The following is a 22,049-nucleotide window of genomic DNA, read 5'->3' as shown; positions in this document are numbered from 1 at the left end:
TTACATTTTTAGCTTAAATATGTAATTTAGGTCTAATATAGTCATTTTAACTATTTTACTTTATTTCGTTGCAAAAAGAAAAAATCACAAAAATACATATATAAATTTTAGTTTATGTATTTCTCATAAATTTGAAAAATACAAAAAATTGCACTTTATTTTGGTACTTTATATAAATTCAAAAATTACAAAAAATATAATTCTATTAATGTTTTGTAGTCATTTTAATTTTGGAAAAATACAAAAATATTACTTTATATTTTGTCTTTATTAAAAAACGAAAATTACAAAAAAATAGTTTTATTAATATTTTGTAGCTATTTTAAATCTTGAAAAATATTTAAAAAAAGATATAATTTTGTTTAAATATTAGTCCTATTTTTGGTAGTTATTTTGCTTACACAGGACTAGTTAAGCAACGTCGTGTTCTTATTCTCGGATCCGGGCAAAAGAATAATATTCGGGTTCAAACTACCCGGTTTTAGGCCTAATTTTCGGACCTAGCCCATAATAAACCGAGTCCACGACACATGGGGAACCCCACCACGCGTGGGGGACACAAACCTTGAACCCCACCACGCGTGGGGCTCATTTTTCTTGGCAGAAAACTACAAAACACACGGACAGACTTTTGAATTTGGGGGGGGGGGTACTGTGCATCGTCTTCTTTCTCTTTGAAAGAAGAAACAAAAGAAAACCCTAGCAAACAGGCTCGTCGACCACTACCCAACCCAACTCCTCCATCGTCAACCACCGGAAAAACCAGACCCTCGACACCGTCCGAACACCACCCGTCCCCTCCAAAACTCCAACGCCATAACCATCGCCAAAACCACCATTTCCGACTTCCTCAAGTCAAACGACCCCCACGTCCGCTGCTATCACGCAGCAGCTGCTGTTGCTTCCTCGTCGGAACAGCTGCAGCATCAACGACCCACCACCACTGATCCATCTTTTCTGTCCAAGCAGCCCGCCACTAGCAACCTCCATTACCGCCATTGTCGCCGCTACCAGCCCCCTCCATTGGAACCAGCTCCATACACGTCTCAACACCACCACAAACGGACCCTTCCACCTCCAGAAACCACCCGCAAACCCTACTGCCCAAACTACAAGCCCACGACCACTCCTCCTCCTCCTAGCTCCATCGTCGACTACTCCCCCAATGCCATAACCACCGCCTGAAACCTGCGACCACCTCCAGTCGCACCTCCCACCGTCGCCTTCCCCATTGCCTACAACCACCGGCAGTCCTCCATTACTGTTTTATTGACCATCACCAAACGACCCTTCCAGCTTCCCCATAACCCCTGCTGCTCGTCGTTCAGCCCTATCGACTTCTTCTTCAACTGCCCAAACGACCCCCTCCTGCTGCAGCTTCACGTACCAGGTGTTGCGCCGGAAAAATACAGCAGCAACCAAACAATCCTTGGTTGTTGACAGTTGTGGGTCCGAGCTTTCTATTTCCATCAAGGTCGTCTTTGGTTCATCGAGGTCCGGTACGTCGAGGTGTTTGTCCGAGGTTCCGTCGTTGTTCTTCGTTCAGAGAAGTCCGGCTTGAGTCCCGTCGGGGTCGTGTTTGTCGTCCTGAGTTTGCCGAGGTTCAAAGGTTAGTAAACCTCAAGTATTAGATAAGGAAATGTTACGTTAAATGTTCAAAGATGCAATATAGAAGTTGGTATGATAATTTTCTGCTTATGTTTTCATCGTATGCATTTTTGCTCATTTTGCGTTACGCGATTCTTGTTTATCCGATGTCATTTAATTAAGTTGGACTAGTTGTTCTATGACACAAGTTTGACGTTAATCTGTTCGTCCTTTCCTTTGCTTAGGTCATTCGGACAAAATTAGCATTAGTACTTGTTGTTACCACTTCCGAAACACCCATTCACTAGACTCATTTTATTAAATTTTGACGAGTTATGAGGTTTTAGTTGTAAAGAAGTCGTAAGGTTTAGTATTGTTAAAGGCGTAAAAATGGCATCCTTTAAAAAAAAATTAAATAAATAAATAAAATAAAAAACGAGACTAGCTTCGCCAAATAAAAATGTACAGATTGCGGAGCCCTCACAAAATATATGTATTAAATACTTAGATTCCGAGACGGGCCGTTTAGCAAATTTCACGGCCCTACCCCAAAATAATAATGCGCTAGTTGCTTTAGGCGCGCCTTTAATAATGTTATCTCCCTAAACTCGGGTGCACATTTATGTGACCCAAATCCAAATCTCAACGGAGTCGAAATATGTCTCTAGTCACGGGCGCATTGATTGTGGCGTGGCCTGAGATGCATTTCCATAACGTTGCAAATTCATTTTAAAAAAAATAAATGGGACGAGCCTCGACAAACAAAAAATGCAAATTGCGGGGCCCTCAGTAAATACTTGTTTTAAATTTACTTAGAATTCAGGAGGGCCGCTTAGCGAATTTCGTGGTCTTCCCAAAATAATAACACGATAGTCTCTTTAGGCGCGTGTTTAATAATCTACTTTCTTAAACTTGGGTGTGCATTTCATGCGACCCAGATCCAAATCCCAAAACATCAAATAAAATATGTTCCGGATTGTGGGTGCATTTCATGTGACGCAGTCCAAAGACATGTTTTAAAGCGATGTTCACATTCTTTTAAAATAATAATAATAAAGCGGTAAAAAGTTAAAATTGGCACATTGGTTCATAATTGTATTTAAAATCAGATAAATAAGCCAAATATAACAGTTGAGCGACCGTGCTAGAACCACGGAACTCGGGAATGCCTAACACCTTCTCCCGGGTTAACAGAATTCCTTATCCGGATTTCTGGTACGCAGACTGTAATATAGAGTCATTCTTTTCCTCGATTCGGGATTAAAATTGGTGACTTGGGACACCCTAAATCTCCCAAGTGGCGACTCTGAAATAAATAAACCGATCCCGTTTTCGATTGTCCTTTAATTGGAAAAAACTCCCCTGCACCCTCGCGGGTGCGGAAAAAGGAGGTGTGACATCAGTAACATGGCAAGTTGTTGAAGGAAGACAAGATGTGAGTCCATGTGATTTTACAAGGATAAGGTAATAAAGTCCATTTGATTCACGCCCGGTACCAATGATCCGCCCTGTACTGCGTTCCTATATAAAAACAAGGTCATCAAGAAATAAAATAGAGCATTTAATTGATTTGGTTAAGCGACTAACAGCTATGAGATTAAAAGAATTACCGGAAACATAAAGAACTGAATCTAAAGGTAGGGAAGGAAGTGAACTTGCTTGGCCTATTCCAATTGCCATGGTTTGAGATATGTTAGCCATTGTGACTGCTAGAAGAGATTGAGAACATGTAATAGTAGTGAAAAGAGATTTGTTACCAGAAATATGATCAGATGCACCTGAATCAATGACCCAAGACTCAGAGGTTGATGATTGGGAGATATAAGTCACACTACTATGTGTTTGAACAACGGAAGCTATCCCTGAAGATGTCTGTGTACATGCTTTGTATTGAAGGGACTCAATATAATTCGGTAAAGAAACCATCTGGATTGGATACAATGGATTGTGAGTCAAAGACTTCTAATATAAATGTCATTATAATGTTTACGCCGGAAAAAGCAAAATATTTCTTGGAATTACTGTTCACGGGGAAAAAATCACTGTGCACACCGTAAAAATAAAAAAAGTAGTCAAAATTTGATTTAAACTAGATGGGTAGACTCGCAAATTTTGAGGCGAGCAAATTATCCTGAAGAAGTATTGCAAAAAAACATCCAGAAAGTGGCCCACGCGTCGGCGCGTGGGTCGGAACCCTCGCCGGAAAATTTTCTATTGACGGCGCGTGGAGGCGCGTGGCAGCTTTTCTGCCGGAGAAATTTTCTGAGGTTGGTCGCCGGAGTGTGATCTACCTCATAGTGGTATTGGTTTTTACACAACAACGACAGAAAGTGACTTTCACATAGATAAGCCTTAGGTCACCGGAAAAATTGCACGATGACTAAGATTTTTCTTTACGGTTACGCTTGAATGATTCACAATGATCTTTTCTCACTAATGCCCTGATACCATGTGAGAAAGTACGGGAGAAAATATTATTATTGATCTTCTATTTGATTATAATGTGCATATTTATACAATACATATCATACTCCTATTCTATGCGGGACTAGGACTAATTTATATTATTTATGTAATTATCTAACAAAAAGATTATGGTATTATATTATTGCCCAATAAGCAATTGTGGCATAGATCAAGAGCTATAAGAAAAAGAAAATTGAAAAGTCAAAGGTAAAATAAAATTATTTGCTAGTGTCTGCAATAATTTCAAAGAAAATTATGACTCTCAAATCAGCAAAAGAAATTAGGATTATTTGAAGGAAATAAATATAGGATATGAAAGTATGAGGCATGCAGTTGCTACATTTAGTAAGAAATCTGAGTTGCAAAAAAGGAAAGAATTTGACACCGTCAAAGAAAGAACAATTGCTTGACATTTTTAACAAGGTAAGGTTGCTTGGCATTGTTAAAATGAATTCTTATGACGATGCTTAAAAGATATGAAGCATCCATAACTACCTTAAAAAAAATGATATGAAGCATCCATAACTACCTTAAAAAAAATAAAGGATCTGTCCAAGATTACCTTAGCATAATTACTAAATATCTTGCGGGCATAAAGAAATGGAGGCCCATGAGGCGAGATTTATGGTTGAAGAAATCTTGGCAACCAACTACAAGACTTAAAGCAAGGAAAATTATCTATAACCAACTTGATCATGAAGCTGTGTTTGAAAAACAAATCCCAAAAGTATGAAGTAGACGACTAATTCGTCATTCAGTTTGGTCTAAATCTTGGCTGACTGATAGTAGTTGTACAAATCATATGACGTATTGAGGGCATATGTGAAACCTGCTAGGCATGAAGAAGCCCATTAATGTTACAATAAGAACGAATAAAGCAATAGAGAAGTTGCCAACATTTCCTAAAAAATAAAATTTTGAAGTAAATTGGCAAGCCTCAAGATAAGATGCAAATGAAACAGAAAAACAAGCCATAGTTTTCTGTTGACAATCAAGAACGACGACGTGGAGAAGTGATTCAACTGCAAGACACTATTAGCTCAATCACACCAGCCAGCGCAATGTAAAGCAAATTTCACCAAGTTCATTTACTTGATAAAAAATAGGCTTGGAATTATCCATTCTAATAAAACGAGTTTTTTACATGCTTGATCCTATTTTAACTATTATTATAAAAATAGAAACATTTCTTGTTTATTCTATAAAGAGGACCTTTTTTATTATTATTAGCATATTATAAAAATTAAGTTCAATATTTAATAAGCATATTATAAACATTTCTTGCATATGTGAATGCCACCTAACTCAAGATGTATTGATTTATTCGTCTTTTATACTTTGTATATCAAGTATCACTTTAATTCGAAATGTATTTTTGTGTATATATTTTTAGTATATTTATTTGTGAAGTGCCATCTTATTTTAAGATGTATTTTTAATGTATATTTCAAATATATTTTATATACCAAGTGCCATTTTAATTCAGGATGTATTTTTATGTATATTTATATGTCTAGTGCTATCTTAATTAGATTAGGATGCATCTTTTTATGTATATTTCATATGTCAAGTGTCATATTAATTAAAGAAGTATTTTTATGAATAATTTTGGTATATGTTATATGTGTTAATAAGACGTATACTTTTATACATATATTTTGTATATTAACATATATTATTATCGAAGTTAGATCTTTATATTAAGAAAGGAAGAAAGAAGAAAGAGAAAAACTTGAGAAAAACAATTAAAAAGAAAACGAATGGAACAAATTTAAAAGATATATTGGCTTCGGCAGAAAACAAAATTAAGAAGGAAATCCCAAAAGGCAAAGGAAAGATAGAAGAAAAAGAAGGAAAGCTAATAGATAAAGAGACAGAAAAGCATGATTTTCGTACAACGTTCTTGACTTTCCATTCAATTGCTTATTTTTGGGGATTAATAATAAATATTCCTATTTTAATGGAACTGTGTGCTACAAATATAAATATTTTCTTGTCATAACTGTAATACTGAGTTTCATGCTAAGAATTTGTTATATTTCTTTTAAACTGTGACAGTTATGTAAAGTTCCCTTTTAAAATTAAGGAATATACTTGTTAATTAAAAATCATCTATTTCCAGCACCCTCAGTTACATTCCTTTGTGCAATGGCATTACTCATTGCATTAAAGATCATTGAGCGGCATACAGAATCATCTTCAAGCCATTTTTGCTATGAATCAACAAGCTATCCATCGGCAAACATAATAGACCTTCAAATTGCTGATCGATACATAATCTTAATGCTCCAATGCTGGTTGTTCATACCATTCAATTTTTCAAGTATCTCCATATCTTGGTACGGTTTAGAAAAACAAAGAAGACTTCACTGAACTGGAATGTTACTATCCTAAAATTATTATAGGAAGTAATCTAAGAGTGAAATCATGCCAGAGAATTTTATAAAAGACATGGAACGAGTGTAGGCATAGTGTTTCCAAGAAACTATCAGGCAAATGATTAATTGGTTTCTTCTACCACAAGAACTAAATACAATAAATAGAAAGGAGTTGTCAGAAGAATAGCAATGTATATAAAAACGAAGAAGAATTGGCAGAAAGGTAGAGTAGAAGAATGATAGAGAAAACCTTTATATAGATGTGGCTTTTGACTTAAAGCCAGCCCACGGTTCAATCTGGGACTGCCTTAATGACCTTGCCTCATTCTTCCTATGGGTGTATAACGAAGTATACGATTACCATGCATCCATGTCAATGCAAATATAGTCGAACCTCACCACACCCTTGTCCACGACTGTCAACTACCGCTCTGTTCCTCTACTTGTTGCCACGAAAGACGCGAGGCTCATGATTCCAGATCAACAAGAATGTGCAAGTAGATTGCATGTTTCAAGCCGTGGACTTTGGTTCTGTACATTTGCACTTTCAGGATTAAAAAAGAGATCATGATTAGCTAAAGGGTTACCTAGAGATAGTCAGCTGTACATGAATATATACGAGTTGGAGACCAACAGCCCTTAAAATCTCTTCCTCTCCTATAAGGAGGACAGAAAAGGTTAACGAAGCAAAAGATTTTAGGCCTTTGAAATAAGTATCCTGGAAGATGTCACAGTTCTGTGGTTGTGCCATCTTTTTCAAATAATTTACCAGCTTACTAGACAGTTAACCCTTCCAAAACCAGCTTAGCTTCCACGGGCTGATATCTTCTTCTACGCTTGTAATATTTGTATTCGACACTAGCTGCTTTTTCAAAAACATTACTACCAGTAGCTTCAGCTCGGTATTGCAGATTAGTTTCATCCTGGCAAGGCAGGCAGCCAACACGAGCTTGTTGGTTTGCCTGTTCAAAGACCATAAAAAATTACACTTAAGATGAGGATCTGGAGAGTAAGAAAATTTTCTTAGACCAAAATGTTCTGAACAAAGGAAAAGTACCGCAATAACGAGGGGAGCTGGAACATCCGTATTACAGGTTTCACATCCTCCAGGTGTACTGAGAAAATAGTGCAACAGTCAGTAATATTCTTGTTGCTGGTATATAAGAAAAAGAATTTTATTCAATGCTTTATGAAGTTATACCAGGACGGAAAGAAATTGTCATGGTTGACACAACAAACAGGAGAACACAATCAAGTTCTAGGTGGGCAATTGGATTCTAATCTGTTTGGTGTTCCAAAACCAAAATCAAACCTGACCTTTTTCGCTGAACAATCCAAAATCCAACTACAAACAGCTCTCTGCAACTCAACTATCTTATACAAAAGGTAGATCAATAAATAAGACGTTAATTTTTTATTTTTTTTTATATGACGCTCATTTGCTAAACTTTGTATCCCCTATTTCATATCCTCCTGTCTCTTTGAAGAATAAATGTGAAAACACAAAAGACAATGGGTAGTAAATCCAACTCTATAATCTTACATCTGAAAGTGTATGCACCATGTTATGGGCATACCTGTAATACACTCGGTAGTATCTCAGTGTCTGTGTGCGTGTGTTATAATATGGAGTAGACTCACTTGAGAAGTTTTTTTAGCTAAACACTATTTCTTTCGAATTCTCAAAAGCACCACAATGAGTTATTTTCACCAACTGAAGCAAAATTGAAAATCGCCATAGCTAATCTGACGCGACAAGCCAAGTACACAGCTTTTTTTCCTCCTTTACATACTGTGGATGGTTGGGGTCAGTGGGTTTGTTTGGGTTAATCATATGCCATGACCAAATTCAACACTTATTACATTTTCCTTGCAGTGAGCCTAATCATATGTATTTGAGTATTACCACGACAACGACAGCAATAACAACTCCTCATTCCCAAAGATGTCGGGTTGGCTATATGAATCCTCAATGACCATGTTGCTTAAGTATTACAGCAGAACCAAGAAAAAAGACCAACAAAATAGACATTCTTTCATTAAGATAACTCCTACTTTCATGCATAAAACTGTCTTTTGTACATTTTCTTCCTCTTTTTTTTTGTTGAGAAAAGCATCCTCGCATTCACATACAACCTGATTGTGATTTATTCTCAATGAATAGAAATTTGAATCAATCACGTCCCATATATTGCTTTTCTAAAACTCAAAACCACTTAATCAATGATATGTCATCCCGTACATTGTGATAAGGCTAAATGTTTTGTTAGTTGATGTAAATTTTGTATATCTTGACTGGAAAGTGCAGGTGCTCAGTCAATCTTTTGAAGGCAGATGGCTTATGTTATAAACACTATTTGCCTTGGTTATAAGATCAGTACCCAGTTGCTGGGTGTTAATTTTAAAAAAAAAATGATCTGTCATCCCTGGACATACCAAAGTATAGGACTTTCAACCCCAATAGAGCACATCCCTAGCCCCTCACCTTAAATTGAAGGACTAGCTGAGACACATTACTATGTTGTTACCATGATCAGCCTCCCAACGACATCATTATCAAACTTGAATAAGTTACCAAAAGCTTAGTACTGTTTTCATGTTACACTCTGAATGATCTGAACATTATAGCTCTCTGATTACTCCCTTCTTCAGTTTTTAATTTTTTAATTTTTTAATTTTGATTATATATAGGGGGTAGGGCAAGGGGAAATGAGGAAGGGGATTACAAGGTGGGAAATTGAACCCTTATCAAGAAGGTGAAAATTCAGGTAGCCAACCAACTAAGCTACTAAGATTCCCCTACTTCAGTTCTTTAAAAACAGGAGAAAAAAAGGGAGGAAACATACTGTGCAGATCCTTGGTCCACAATTTCACTCCTCTCACTTAGCGCAGCTTGGAAGACGTCAGAAAGCGCACTGTTTCCATCCAACTCAACATTGTCCTTGCTGTTTATGTGTTGAAAATGAGTTTGATATGCTTCTGCATAAAGAAGAATTTTCAGTCAGCAGATTAAATTTCCATCTCCTTTCATAGTAAATGAAGAGTTCTATATACCTGTTGATCCACTTGATACCACTGAGGGGATATCCTGAAGGAGTTTCTGACACATTGTTGTACCCTGGAAATCAAGGAAAGTGTAATTCAAAAAGTTCAGTCTCTCAGATTCTTTCATCACTGAGAAACCAAATGAAGTGGTCCATGTGTTTAGCACGCTGGAAACAGCTGGCAAAACTAGCCTCTCAACTCTTAATTCCATGAGTTTCTGGAACAAATAACAAAATAGCATTAGTTGAAACACAACCAGATCAGATAAATATATTCACACTATGTCAAAGCATGTTCATCATTAGCCTCTACCTGCATATTACAGACCCCCATATTTAAGACTACTTCATATGTTAAGCTTGGCAGTTCACAGCGGCAGACTCTGTGAGAAATTATAAGGTTTCATGTTTTTGTTTCAGTATCATGACAAAGAACCCAGACCCCACTTTGTGGGATTTTACTGGGTCATTGTTGTTGTATCATGACAAAGAAAGATTACCATAAAAATAGCCACAGCTATCAGGACCATTGCAATCCCCCCTGTGATATGCCCCATACAATCACTTATTCTTAGTAGAATTGAGGGCTTTTTGTTTAGATTGGTAACAAGAACTTGACATCTTTGCTGTTAAACAAACTAGATGTAGCATAAGTGTGCATTGCGTAACCCTAAGACTGACTAAAGGTTTTTCTCCTATAAATTGCATGTTTCTGATCAGGAGAACTATCAGATGTCCCCAACCAGTCAACTCAATAACCTTCAAAATATTGATTATACAACCCTGGCAAGGAAAGAAGCATATGACTAGAAACTCAAACAAGATTTCCTACAAATTATAGTTTTCATGAACATACCTGCCTAATTAAATAATTCTTGGGATCTTTTAAACACATCCATTAAGTACACTCTCTCAGCAATAACTATTCTGTCCCCTCCCCAGAAGAAGAAAAGGTAAGGAAAAGGAAAGAAGGTATAGATGCAAACCTTTTCAAGCTCATTCATCAAGATGCGACACATTCCTAGTCGGCGGTACTGAAATCGTGTTGCCACAAGAGGAACCTCGGCTACCTTTTCTCCATAAATCCTTTGAAATGAGCAGGAAAATTGTCAGTTTACTTTCTAACGAATACACATGCTGTTCAACTAATTTTTAAGACTAAGGAGATTTAAACTTGCTGGAAAATATTAATGGGTTGGGTCCACCCATAAGGGGTGCTAGATGACCCACAAGCCCATTAATTATTCCTCCACGAGTCCACGTAAAACCCTAAAGCTAGCCAATATAAACACCATTATGGGTGTTTAAGAGGGATTGTCTTCCATGAGAAATAAAACGGCTAGGGTTTGGAGGAGTTCTCTGCATCTAGAGGATTCTAGACTGTGGACAAAGGGGATTCATCCACTTCGTGAGGATTCCCCGATGACAGGTGACATAAGTCATGGTTGATGCAAATCCGCTTCCCCAAAGGAGAAATCAGTAAATCCCCTAACTAGTATTTATATGTTAAATACTACAATACTGAAATAGAAAGAAGAGAACTATACTTGAATGATATAAATAATATATAATGGTTCAAGGATACCTTACAGTCGCTACTGTAATCAGTTCATCATTTCTTTCCAAAAGCACAGTATAAAACCCCTGAAAATTTAAACGATTCAGCTCCGACCTGCAATTTCAGATTCCAACTTTTGTCAGAGCCTAAATAATTAAAGCATATTTATACAAACTCTGAAAGAAGTGTCAAGTGTTTAAGTAACTCAAGAGATAAAATAATACATTTGCTTGGTAAACCCACAAGACAATCTGACATCTGGTGAGAACCGAATAGACATGCTCAAACATCAGCTAGGTACTACTACTTAGGAACTAATGTGGCTCCGTATTCAAGTTGAGATATACCATGTCATCTATAGTTAAAAGTAATAAAGGCATTTTCAACTTACTTCTAATTGTGGTAGTTCTAAAAGGAAAATTAAATTCATGATTGGTGAAAAAAGCTCTACTCTAACCCTTATTTTTTCTCAGGAGCTTTACTCTAACCCTTATTGAGAGAGTGTGTCAGTAATGAAAGTGTCATATTAAAGGCATTATTTTAGTTTGCATAATTTTGTAGTTGAACACAAATATTTGCACATAATTCAATAATGGTTACTCAAGAATTGCAGAAAAGCTGGAGATAACCATCTACTGAAGATAACATCTTCCACAAGATCTCTCCTTGTGTAAGGTTCTTTGACAGGCTCAAAACATTCATGCATCACATCCAGAGCGACACTAAGTTTGCTGTAAGTCTCCAGTATGGACTCATCATCAGCAGCATCAGAATCAAAATCATCAGCTTTTAAGAATTTCAACAAAGTCCAAGTGAGGTTATCAACTCCCACCATAACTGGCTTTCCCAGAAGTTGGCGGATACCCAAACATATCTGCAACAGAAATTAAGTTGTCTCAGAGAAAATGTTTCTTAAACATAAAATTCATTGGACAGAAAAAGAATAGTGGTGCATATTTTTATTCTTTCTTTCCTATAGCTCAATTTGACTTCTATTTAGAGAGAGAAACTTTTGTCATCTGTAACCAATCATTTATTTTAAAAAGTTAAACTTCATGTTTTTCATGCCTTAAACGTTTCCTCAGAATTGAGAATATGGGAAAATCAATAAAGAAAACTTTCTACGACCCAACTGGTTAATAAAGAATGCATGAGTGCATTCTACACTAGAATAACTTTTCAATGAAACAATTGACAAGAAATGGCAACTGTACTCTCTACTCAAGATGTCAATGCTTGGTATCCCGGTGTTAGGCAGGAAACCAAATACCTGCTCACATCTCTTGTCGCAAAACCAATCTCCTTCAGGATAACTATCCAGCTTTTGAAGACCCTTATTTCTCACACATCGAACATGATCTGTACAAAATTAATCAACATCAGTAACTCAAAAGAGAGTAATATCCTCAAATTCATAAAATTCTGTATGCCTAATCATGAATAGCTACTTACACTTGTGCTCACACTGACAACAGATAAGTACACTGCTGTCTGTAAAGTGGTCTTTGTTTTTATCAAATCTGCTCTGGCCACACATTTCACAACGGCATGATGGGCAAAACCAGTCACCATCTGGGACCTCCTTTTTAAGCAATAGAACACAGTTGGTATCAAAACCAGGTGCAGAGATAATATGCAAACATGCTCTCCCCTCTCACTGTCTAACCAATATAATTGAAATTTGGACCCAGAAGAGGACAAAGAAACAGAAGTAGGATAAAGCAATGAAGAAAATTTTTACCTTCATTCCAAGGCAACCAGAATGAAATGAAGATGGGCACTCATCACAGAGAAGTAATTCACCTCCATAATGGCACACAGAACACACGTAGTCGTTTGTGCCCAGATGACTGTCCTTCTTCAACGAACGTGGTCTATTATTCGTGCGTCTTACACTATTTTTGAGTTTCATCTGCAGTTGGCACTCAAGAAGAGATCTTCCATCTTCCAGAAATATGTTTGCAGAAGGTCTGTGGCAACTGCTTCCAGCATGCACCTCAAAGTTACTAATTCCGTAAACTGTTTGGCAGCAACTGCATTTGATCCCTTCACGAGTGATCCGCCCTTCTGCCATTGGACGACCATCTTTTTTCCCACGATACTGCACTTTGGTACGGGGCAGAACCACATTATTGTCTATCAACCAAGATAGCACTGTTCGAGGTGTATGATACAAGGAAGAAGAAATAGCTGCCTGCCGAGCTCTTTTGCTTGATCGCAGCACACGAGCTGAAGACTGAAATTCTATACAATCTGTTACTCTACTTAAAGATGTGGATTCATTTCCTTTCTTCAGCATATTGCAGCCACCTGCATATATCTCGTTTCTGTCACCATGATTACTCCTCTTCTTTCTTCTTATGCTGATTTCACGAACTTTGACTTTGTGAAGTTGAGCAGGTTCTTTCGGAAGTGACATGACAGCAAAAGTCTCCGTTGATAACTTCTTACATGAATTCCTCCCAGGTGCTAAATTTCCCTGGAATTCCAGAGTTGATGGAGAAATTAATTCAAGTAACTGACCCTCAGCTTCCAACTGCTCCACACACCCTCTGCATGCTGTTAGAAGAGAATTAAAAAATTTTCCATTAGGAGAACGGTAGCGCAATTCTCTTTTGTTTCCTTTCCAATGATAATATAATTTCCATTCTATTGCAACTAGGTGCTGCTTAGCTTTCAGGATCATATAACTCTTTCCCTCACGGTTCAAATTGTCATAGGTAGGATTGTCTGCTGAAAAACAATAATCAATTACAGCTTGAGGGTTGAATTCAGGATCAATGATTGGTCCTTGAGAAGGAGAGGGCTGAGCTTTTGCCAGACAAGTAGACCGCTTGAGGTCATCAAGTGAACTATCATATGAAGTTTTTTGGCCTTCTGCAAAAGTTTCTGACTTTTCCAACATCTTACAAACTTGACGAAGTGAGTGAAATATCCTTCCATTGGGAGCAATGTACCGCGTCCTAATTTGGAAACTCTTTGCTAACTCAATTTTCCATCCTAAAAACAACAAATGCTTCTTAAGTTTTTGTAAGAGTGACCTATCGTTCGACATCTGATTCTCATTGTACTTAGAAATTGCATAAGGACAAAACTCAGCTATATCGTCCATGGTCTTCCATTCAAGTCGCTTGCTCTTTCTAGAATCTATCTCATTGGAAGGCTCAAAGTCTGTGAAACTCGATCTTTCACCCTTAGTAATTGAGAAAGTAGCAGCAATTTCATTTTTAGGGGGATGTAAAACAGACAAAGCAGTAGGTGATACAGATGGTTGTTCTTCTTGGCTTGGCAGAACTGAGCTAAACATAACATTACCACTCAGTGGAACATCCTCCGCGATTGGTGCAAAACCGTCTGAAACAATTTGCTTTTCAACAGGCTGAAGACATGACACATCCTGATCCATAGACAGCATTTCCCTACTATCGGAATTGCATATGGCTTCAATAAAGGGTACAATGGCCGAGTTATCAAAATATGTTTCAACATTCAATATAGCCTGGAGAGCAGGTTTTGAAAATTCTAGCAATTGGCCTCCCCCTACAAAGTCCGATGAAGAGTTCAACTCATAAAATATTTGCTTGACGCTTAACATAGTGTTGTCAAGCACAACTTCCTTGATCAAGATCCTCCAGATATCCCTCGAAGTGGATGTCCACTCCTTAAGATTTTCATAGCCATTCTTTTCCCGCACTTCATACCAAATTTGTTTCACCGAGACAAAAAGGGGGTGCAGAGGCTCAATCTCCTCAATTATTTCAAGAAACATCCAGCTACCACGAGGCTTCCATTCTTCCGAAACCTCATCCCAATCTTGAGTTATACGTAGACTGGCGACTTGAGCCTTCATTTCATCACCCATATCTGGAAAGAAAATTCTCCGGTCCTCGGCGCCATCTTCATGGTCAAAAATCACACCTTCCCACCAAGCATCCTGATAATATAAATCAACACATTGTCCATAAGGTAGAGCCCATCTCCCAAATTGAATTGGAGGCGGCAAAGGCCTAATGATACCACGATAGGTAACTGGCACCTTATCAGCAGGAATAATCCCATCAACCACGGGAGAAACATTCACAGACTCGATCAAGTTGATGGAACCGTCATCACATAGAAGGTGATCATACTGCACGCGACGAACCAAATAATCAGAAGCAATCACGGTAGCCAAGTGCCATGAACCCAGGAATCCATTTTCGATGCTCCTAACCTGCATAAAAATCATAATAATGTTTCAAAAAACACATTAAAACAAAAAAGCCCTGTCTCCTCCTTCGAGACCCCTCGATGAACAAACAGTGGTAGGCGAAAGCTAAATTTTTTTTGACAGGTGACTGAACAAAAATACAGAAAGCGCCCATAAACCTTTTAATCTTTTGACCACATTGATGCTGACGCTATATATGTACCCAAGAAAAACCCAAATAGGAAGAAAACAAAAGTCAGTTATCACTCATTTAGTAGTTTTTACTAGTTCAAGGCTTTTCACTACAGTAAAGAAAACCCGCATGCAATCACAATACAGCCTATTACCCATAGTGATATACTCACTTAGTTTGCCTAAAATTTAAGGCAATGTGCCGGCAAAAAGAATCTTGGAAAAAGGTTATGAAACAAATTTCAAACCCGAAATTAAAGAAATCCAAATCCCAGAAACCAATACATGAAAAAGAAGCATACCTCGACTTTTTCATCAACTTGGAGTTTGGGAGGAGTTTTGATGTTGATGGGTTCTTCAATGATGGCCATGGACAGAGTTATGCAGGCAGTGGGTGTCAATACATAACTTCAAATCAGCGGTCGATTTTCACAATGTCTGCCTCTACTAATTCTTGTGTCAAAGACTGCTCTTTTTTACGTCCCTCTTCATTAGCCACGCCAATGCCTCTTCTATTTCTCCTCTTCCTTTCCTCCACAATTCTCTTTGCGCCTCCAAAGAGAATTGTTTGATCTTCGCCTTCCTTCGTGTTTTATGTGCAAAAAATTTCACGTCTAAGGGCTGCTGCTCTTTAATAACCCTGTAATATTGATGGGCTTTTTAGCTTTTAAATTAATTAAGAAGAATTAACCTAAATAACTTGAATATCTATAAATATATATATATATGTATATATATATATATATATATATATATATATATATATATATATATATATAATTTATGTATATAATTACATAAAGTAAAAAGTGAATATGACCGCCTCTTTTTTGGGTAAGAATTTGGGTTCGTACTATGTTATAGAGTGAACCCTCTATGTGAAGTCTACGTGGAACTTATTTAGTGGAAGCAGCAGCTCACAAGCTCCATGCATGCCTAGCTAATATTTTATTCAGTTTTACTTTACCCTTTTTTAGTATGTTAATAAAGCTTCATATTATCGTAGAAATACCTTTAACTCATCAAGTAAGATAATTTACTTTATAATAAAGGAGGCACGACAGAGACCATCTTTGCCTTATTAGGTTCTCATTGACTAACATCGTGATATCATACTATATTATGTGTGAAGCTCAAAATTGAAAATTAAATTATCACCATATTCATTTAAAACTACACGATCATTTTACCCTTTAAACTCAATCTTGTTCCTACAAGAATTCCTATACAAGTGAATAGTTTCAATTAAAACAGAATACAAAATAGTAAATTGCCCGTTTGAAAATAATAAAGTAGATACATCATATTAGGACCAACTCAAATTTGGTGATACTTAAATTCCATTAAAACTTTGGTATAGGTTGCGGGAGTCGAAACATTTCACCAACTTGAAAATTTGTGTTAACCATTTTGACAGGTCTCTTCTCTCATTCTTTCATTGTCTTCTCCCGCACTTATATTAGTTTTAATATTTTACTCACTACCAATTGAATTAATTGTCAAGCTTGGAAGAAAGAATATAGTAAATTTTATTTTATTTTGTTCGCCAGCTTATGCCATGACAGATGCTAAAGGAACAAACTGCTATGTTCTTGTACAAAAATCACTTGTCTTTGCCACAAGCAATCGTAATGGTCATTAAGATTTTAGACCTATTTCCACTTAATAATGAGGTATGCAGATCTACTACTAAAAGTATTGCTAATATGATGGTTATTGGATCGCATGTATTCGCATTGATCGAGAATGTGATTATGTAAATATATATTTAAGATATTCGTGCAATAATTTTTTCTTTTAGGTCTTCTATATGCGGTTTGTTTTAGCTCCTTTGGAGCCTTTATTTTGTAACGACCTAGCCGATCGTTTCGAGAGTTATAGCCCTGTTCCCCTATTTCCTGCTTCTTTTGTGCCCTACAACTATATTGTGATATACCGGGTTAGTTGGTTCGGGTTCGGAGAGGTTCCGGAGGGAATTGAGACACATAGTCTCTTAATTGAAAGCTTAAGTTGGAAAAATTGACCGGATGTTGACTTATGTGTAAACGACCTCGAATTTAAATTTTGATGGTTCTCTTGGCTCATTTAGGTGATTTTGGACTTAGGAGCGCGTCCGAAATGTGATTTGGAGTTCCGTGGTAGAATTTTAGGCATGAATTGACGAAAGTTAAAATTTTGGCGATTTTGGCCGGCAAAGGAAATTTTGATATTGGGGTCGGATTGGATTTTCAGAAGTTGGAGTAGGTTGGTGAGGTCATTTATGACTTGTGTGCAACATTTGAGGTCATTCGGACGTGGTTTGGTAGGTTTCGGCATCGTTTGTGAAATTCAGAAGTTTAGAAGTTCTTTAGGCTTGAATCCGGGTGTAATTTAGTATTTTGATGTTGTTTTGAGTGATTCGAAGGTTCAACTAAGTTCGTATGATGTTATGGGATATGTTGGTATGTTTGGTTGAGGTCCCGAGGGCCTCAGGTGAGTTTCGAGTGGTTAACGAATCATTTTTGGCCTTGGTGAGATTGTTGATATATGCTACTGCATTTTTCTGGTTTCCTCTTTCGCGTTCGCGAGAGGGTCCTCGCGTTCGCGAAGAGTATTTTTGAGATTATGAGGATTTGTTCTTCGCGTTTGTGAAGGGGCAGACGCGAACACGAAGGTGTGATCTGCGTATGCATCGCGAACGCGGGAGTAGGGTCGCATTCGCAAAGAGGAGAGAGGTAGTTGGGGACCCCCAGCCTTTTGATCTAGGCATTCACGAAGGTTTGAGCTAGTAAAGCATCGCGTTCGTGAGGCATGTGTCGCGTTCGCGAAGAGTAAAGCGTAGAGACAGTCAAGTTGGTCTACGCGAACGCAAGAGGACGGTCGCGTTTGCAAAGAGGGAAATCTGGGCAGACAGTGTTAAATTCAAAATCGAGGGTTTGGTCTCATTTTTCATACTTTAATCTAGAGATCACGAATTTGGACGATTCTTGAAGGGATTTTCACGGAGTTGAAGGGATTTGGACAATTCGGGGCGTGTGTAGGCCGATTTGAGAGGCAAAGGCATCGTAGAGTAGGATTTTGCTTGGTTTGAGGTAAGTAACGCTTCTGAAGTTGGTTCTGAGGGTTCAAAACCACAAATTATATGTTATGTGATTGGTATTGAGGTGACGCACATGCCAAGTGATGGGCGTACGGGCGTGCACCGTGAGAATTATGGCCTGGCTGACTCCATTGCACTATTTAGTGACTATATCCTGCTAGTATCCATGTTTTTATCACGTGATAAAGTAATTGAGTTGTAAATCATGTTAGATATCATGTTTAAGCTTCATGTTGGTATTGTTGGGACCCTTAGTGGTCGCTTCTTGTTGTCATCTCATTATTTTCATTAATATTCTGTACTCAGTCATGTTCATGCATTTTTATATCATATCTCAGTCTCGGTTAATTATTGATTCATCATATCATTGTTTCGGGTTTGTTTTCATGACATTGTGAGCTTGTAGGTGAGACTGGAGAGATTGATGACTGAGTGAGGCCGAGGGCTTGGTTATGAGAGACAATTATGGGATCGGGCTGCACGCAACAACGGTTATATTGATTATTATAATAGTGTTTGGGCTGTAGGAGCCCCTCCGGAGTCTGTAACACACCCCTAGTTAGCGCGGATAATATTATTGAGCGATGGATTTCCCTAGACATGGATTTGTCCGAAGTACTTGATACCCGGAAATGGATTTCTCCACAAGGTTGGATAACCTTTTTTTCTCGGTACTAGGTGACTTACAATCAATATTGTATATGTTCTGGGATGGATTTCTCTGGGACGGATGGCCATATACAGTATCTAATGGTTGAGCACTTGAGAGTGGGAGCACATGGTGTATTTCATATAGTTTGTGCATTGTTCAGATAGCTGAGTTGTATACCTTACATTGTTCAGATCTGTATTTACTTTACTGCGTTGAGCTGTATATTTGATTTGAAAGCATGCCTATGTTCCTGCACATTTATTTCTGTTATAACTGTTGAGGTTGAGTTCGTCACTACCTTTCAGTCCAAAGTTTGGACTTGTTACTTACTGAGTTGGTATACTTACGTTACTCCCTACACCTCGTGTGCAGATCCAGGCGACTCTATTCACGGTGACGGTTGGTGATCGAGCATTTCCAGAGTTTGGAGACTACCAAGGTAGATGCACTGCGTTTGCGGGCCTTGACTCTCATTCTTTATCATTTGATGTATTTTCAGTTGTTTTCCTTTAGACCTTGTAGTGGTTTGTACTTCGAGTAAACACTCATGTACTCAATGACACCCTGGTTTTGGGCTGGATTGTATCACTTTGGGATTTTTCTCATGTTTTAATAGTTTTCTTTAAATGTAAATGCTTCTGTTAATATTTTCAAACTTATTGCTGTTGTATTGAGTTTGTTGAGTTGAGGTTGGCCTAGTTCCACGATAGGTGCCAACACGACGGCTGGTTTTGGATCGTGACAAGTTGGTATCAGATCCTAAGTTACATAGGTCTCACAAGTCATGAGAAAATTTAGTAGACTCTCGCGGATCGGTACGGAGACGTATGTACTTATCTTCGAGAGGCTACAGAACTCTTAGGAAACTTTACATTCTTAAATTCTTATCGTGCGAATCTGTTAATACTGGTAATTAAACTTCCTTTATTCTATTCTCTCACAGATGGTGAGGACATGTGCTACTAGGTAGGACGGACAACCACAAGCGCCACCAGTTAGGGTCGCGAGAGGCCGAGGTCGCGGTAGAGGACGTGGTAGGGGCAGAGGTGCAACCCACACAGTAGCTAGGGCAACACCTACAGATCCACAGTTTCCCTAGTTCAGGATCAGGTCCAGTTGTGGATGCACTAGCGGGACCATCTCAAGCACCAGTTATGCCCTTCGTGATCCCAGGTTTTCAGGAAACCTTAGCTTAGATTCTGACCGTGTGCACCAGTCTTGCTTAGGAGGTCTCTGTTCTCTACTGCACCAGCCACTTCCCAGGCCGGAGGAGGTACTCAGACTCCCACCGCCCGTACACCAGAGCAGGTGGTACAGGGACTCCAAACACCGGGGGCACTACCAGCCCAACCAGTTGCACCTGCTCAGGACTATGTGATTCCAGTCATGCCCGATGAAGAGCAGCGTAGATTGGAGAGGTTTGGGAGGCTCTAGCCTCCGGCTTTCAGCGGTGCAGAGGTCGAGGATGCCCAGCGTTTCTTGGATAAATGTTAGAGGATTCTCCGTACAACCGATATTCTATAGACCAGTGGGGTCTCGTTCACTACATTTAAGTTTACTAGAGATATTTTCACTTGGTGGGAGGCTTATAAGAGGTGTAGACCAGTTGGTGCAGCACCACTTACATGGCAACAATTCTCCATTCTCTTCCTGGAGAAGTATGTGCTGCAGTCTCGCAGAGAGGAGCTACACATGCAGTTTGAGAGCTTGCGTTAGGATGACATGACTGTGATGCAGTACAAGATGAGATTTTCTAAGTTAGCATATCATGCTATTTGGTTGGTTCCCATAGACAGGGAGAGAATCAGGAGGTTCATTAATGGCCTCACATTTTAGTTGCGGGTGCTTATGACCAGAGGGAGAGGGTTTTGGTGCTACCTTTGATGAGGTTGTTAACATTGCTCGGGAGATAGAGTTGGTCCGCAGTCAAGAGAGAGTTGAGAGGGAAGCCAAAAGGTCTCGTGGTTCAGGTAGCTTTGGTGGTGTTCCTTCTGGGTGTCAGTTTCACCATGGCAGAGGTCATTCTTACAAGCATGCTCAGATGGCCCGCCCAGTTCTCCATGGTGTATCATCTGGCCATGGTTCTCACTGTTCTCAGCAGGGCCACTCATCTCTCAGTGCCCTTCCAGCTCAGAGTTCGTCTCATGCACCATCAGCTCAGGGTTCATCTATATCGGGGCCTTATAGCAGGTATCCCGGTACTTGGTGCTCCTTTCAGTCCCCACCGCCAGTGGCCGGTAGAGGTTGCTTTAAGTGTGGATATCTTGGTCACATCAAGAGGTACTATCCCCGCCTTACGGGAGGTTCATCTCAGCAGATGAGTCATCCTTCGACTTCAGTACCAGTTACTTCACCACATGACCGACCAGCTCAGGGTGGAGGTCAGTTAGCTAGGGGTCGCCCTAGAGAGGGAGGCCGATCAGTGGCGGTCAGGCATATTTCTATGCACTCCCTACCAGACCAGATGCCATTGCTTCAGACACAGTGATCACAGGTATTATCTTCGTATGTCATCGAGATGCTAATATATTATTTGACCCTGGTTCCACCTATTCATATGTATCGTCATATTTTGCTCATTATCTGGACATGCCCCGTGAGTCTCTAGTTTTATCTATCCGTGTATCTATGCATTAAGGAGTCAGGATCTTAGAGACTATCGAGGTAGCTGCATGGCATTCGCAGGCCTTGACTCTCATTTATTATCTTTATCTGTATTTCAGTTCTTATTCCTTAGACATTGTAGTAGGCTATATTTCGGTATAGATGCTCATGTACTCGGTGACACCCCAATTTTGGGATAGATTGTCTTGTGTTGCGAATTTATTTCTAGTTCAAAAAGGTTTTTCTTAATTATTAATTAATTCCATCTTTATTTTTAAAGCTTTTACTGTGTTGAGATAG

At 38.6% G+C, this 22,049-nt stretch overlaps 1 protein-coding gene across 2 annotated transcripts; it reads right to left on the bottom strand.

Moving 5' to 3' along the window:
* Positions 1–6,522: 6,522 nt before the first annotated feature.
* Positions 6,523–16,075, bottom strand: LOC104237923 (uncharacterized). 2 transcript variants are annotated; one of them, XM_009792158.1, is made up of 11 exons: positions 15,717–16,075; positions 12,775–15,246; positions 12,486–12,615; positions 12,304–12,392; positions 11,663–11,907; positions 11,061–11,147; positions 10,462–10,561; positions 9,486–9,693; positions 9,278–9,410; positions 7,489–7,546; positions 6,523–7,393 (listed from the first exon to the last, which is right to left on the bottom strand). In XM_009792158.1, exons 1-11 carry the CDS (start codon positions 15,783–15,785, stop codon positions 7,208–7,210), a joined length of 3,777 nt encoding a protein of 1,258 aa, XP_009790460.1. In that variant the 5' UTR covers positions 15,786–16,075; the 3' UTR covers positions 6,523–7,207. The 2 variants fall into 2 exon arrangements, with proteins under 2 accessions (XP_009790460.1, XP_070007071.1); XM_070150970.1 differs by having other exon boundaries at positions 12,486–12,612.
* Between the last annotated feature and the right edge of the window lie 5,974 nt (positions 16,076–22,049).

Source organism: Nicotiana sylvestris, chromosome 7, assembly GCF_000393655.2.
Source record: "Nicotiana sylvestris chromosome 7, ASM39365v2, whole genome shotgun sequence".
Taxonomy (NCBI): Eukaryota; Viridiplantae; Streptophyta; class Magnoliopsida; order Solanales; family Solanaceae; genus Nicotiana; species Nicotiana sylvestris.
The sequence above is the reverse complement of the archived record's forward strand: the minus strand, read 5'-3'. Positions and strand labels throughout refer to the sequence as shown.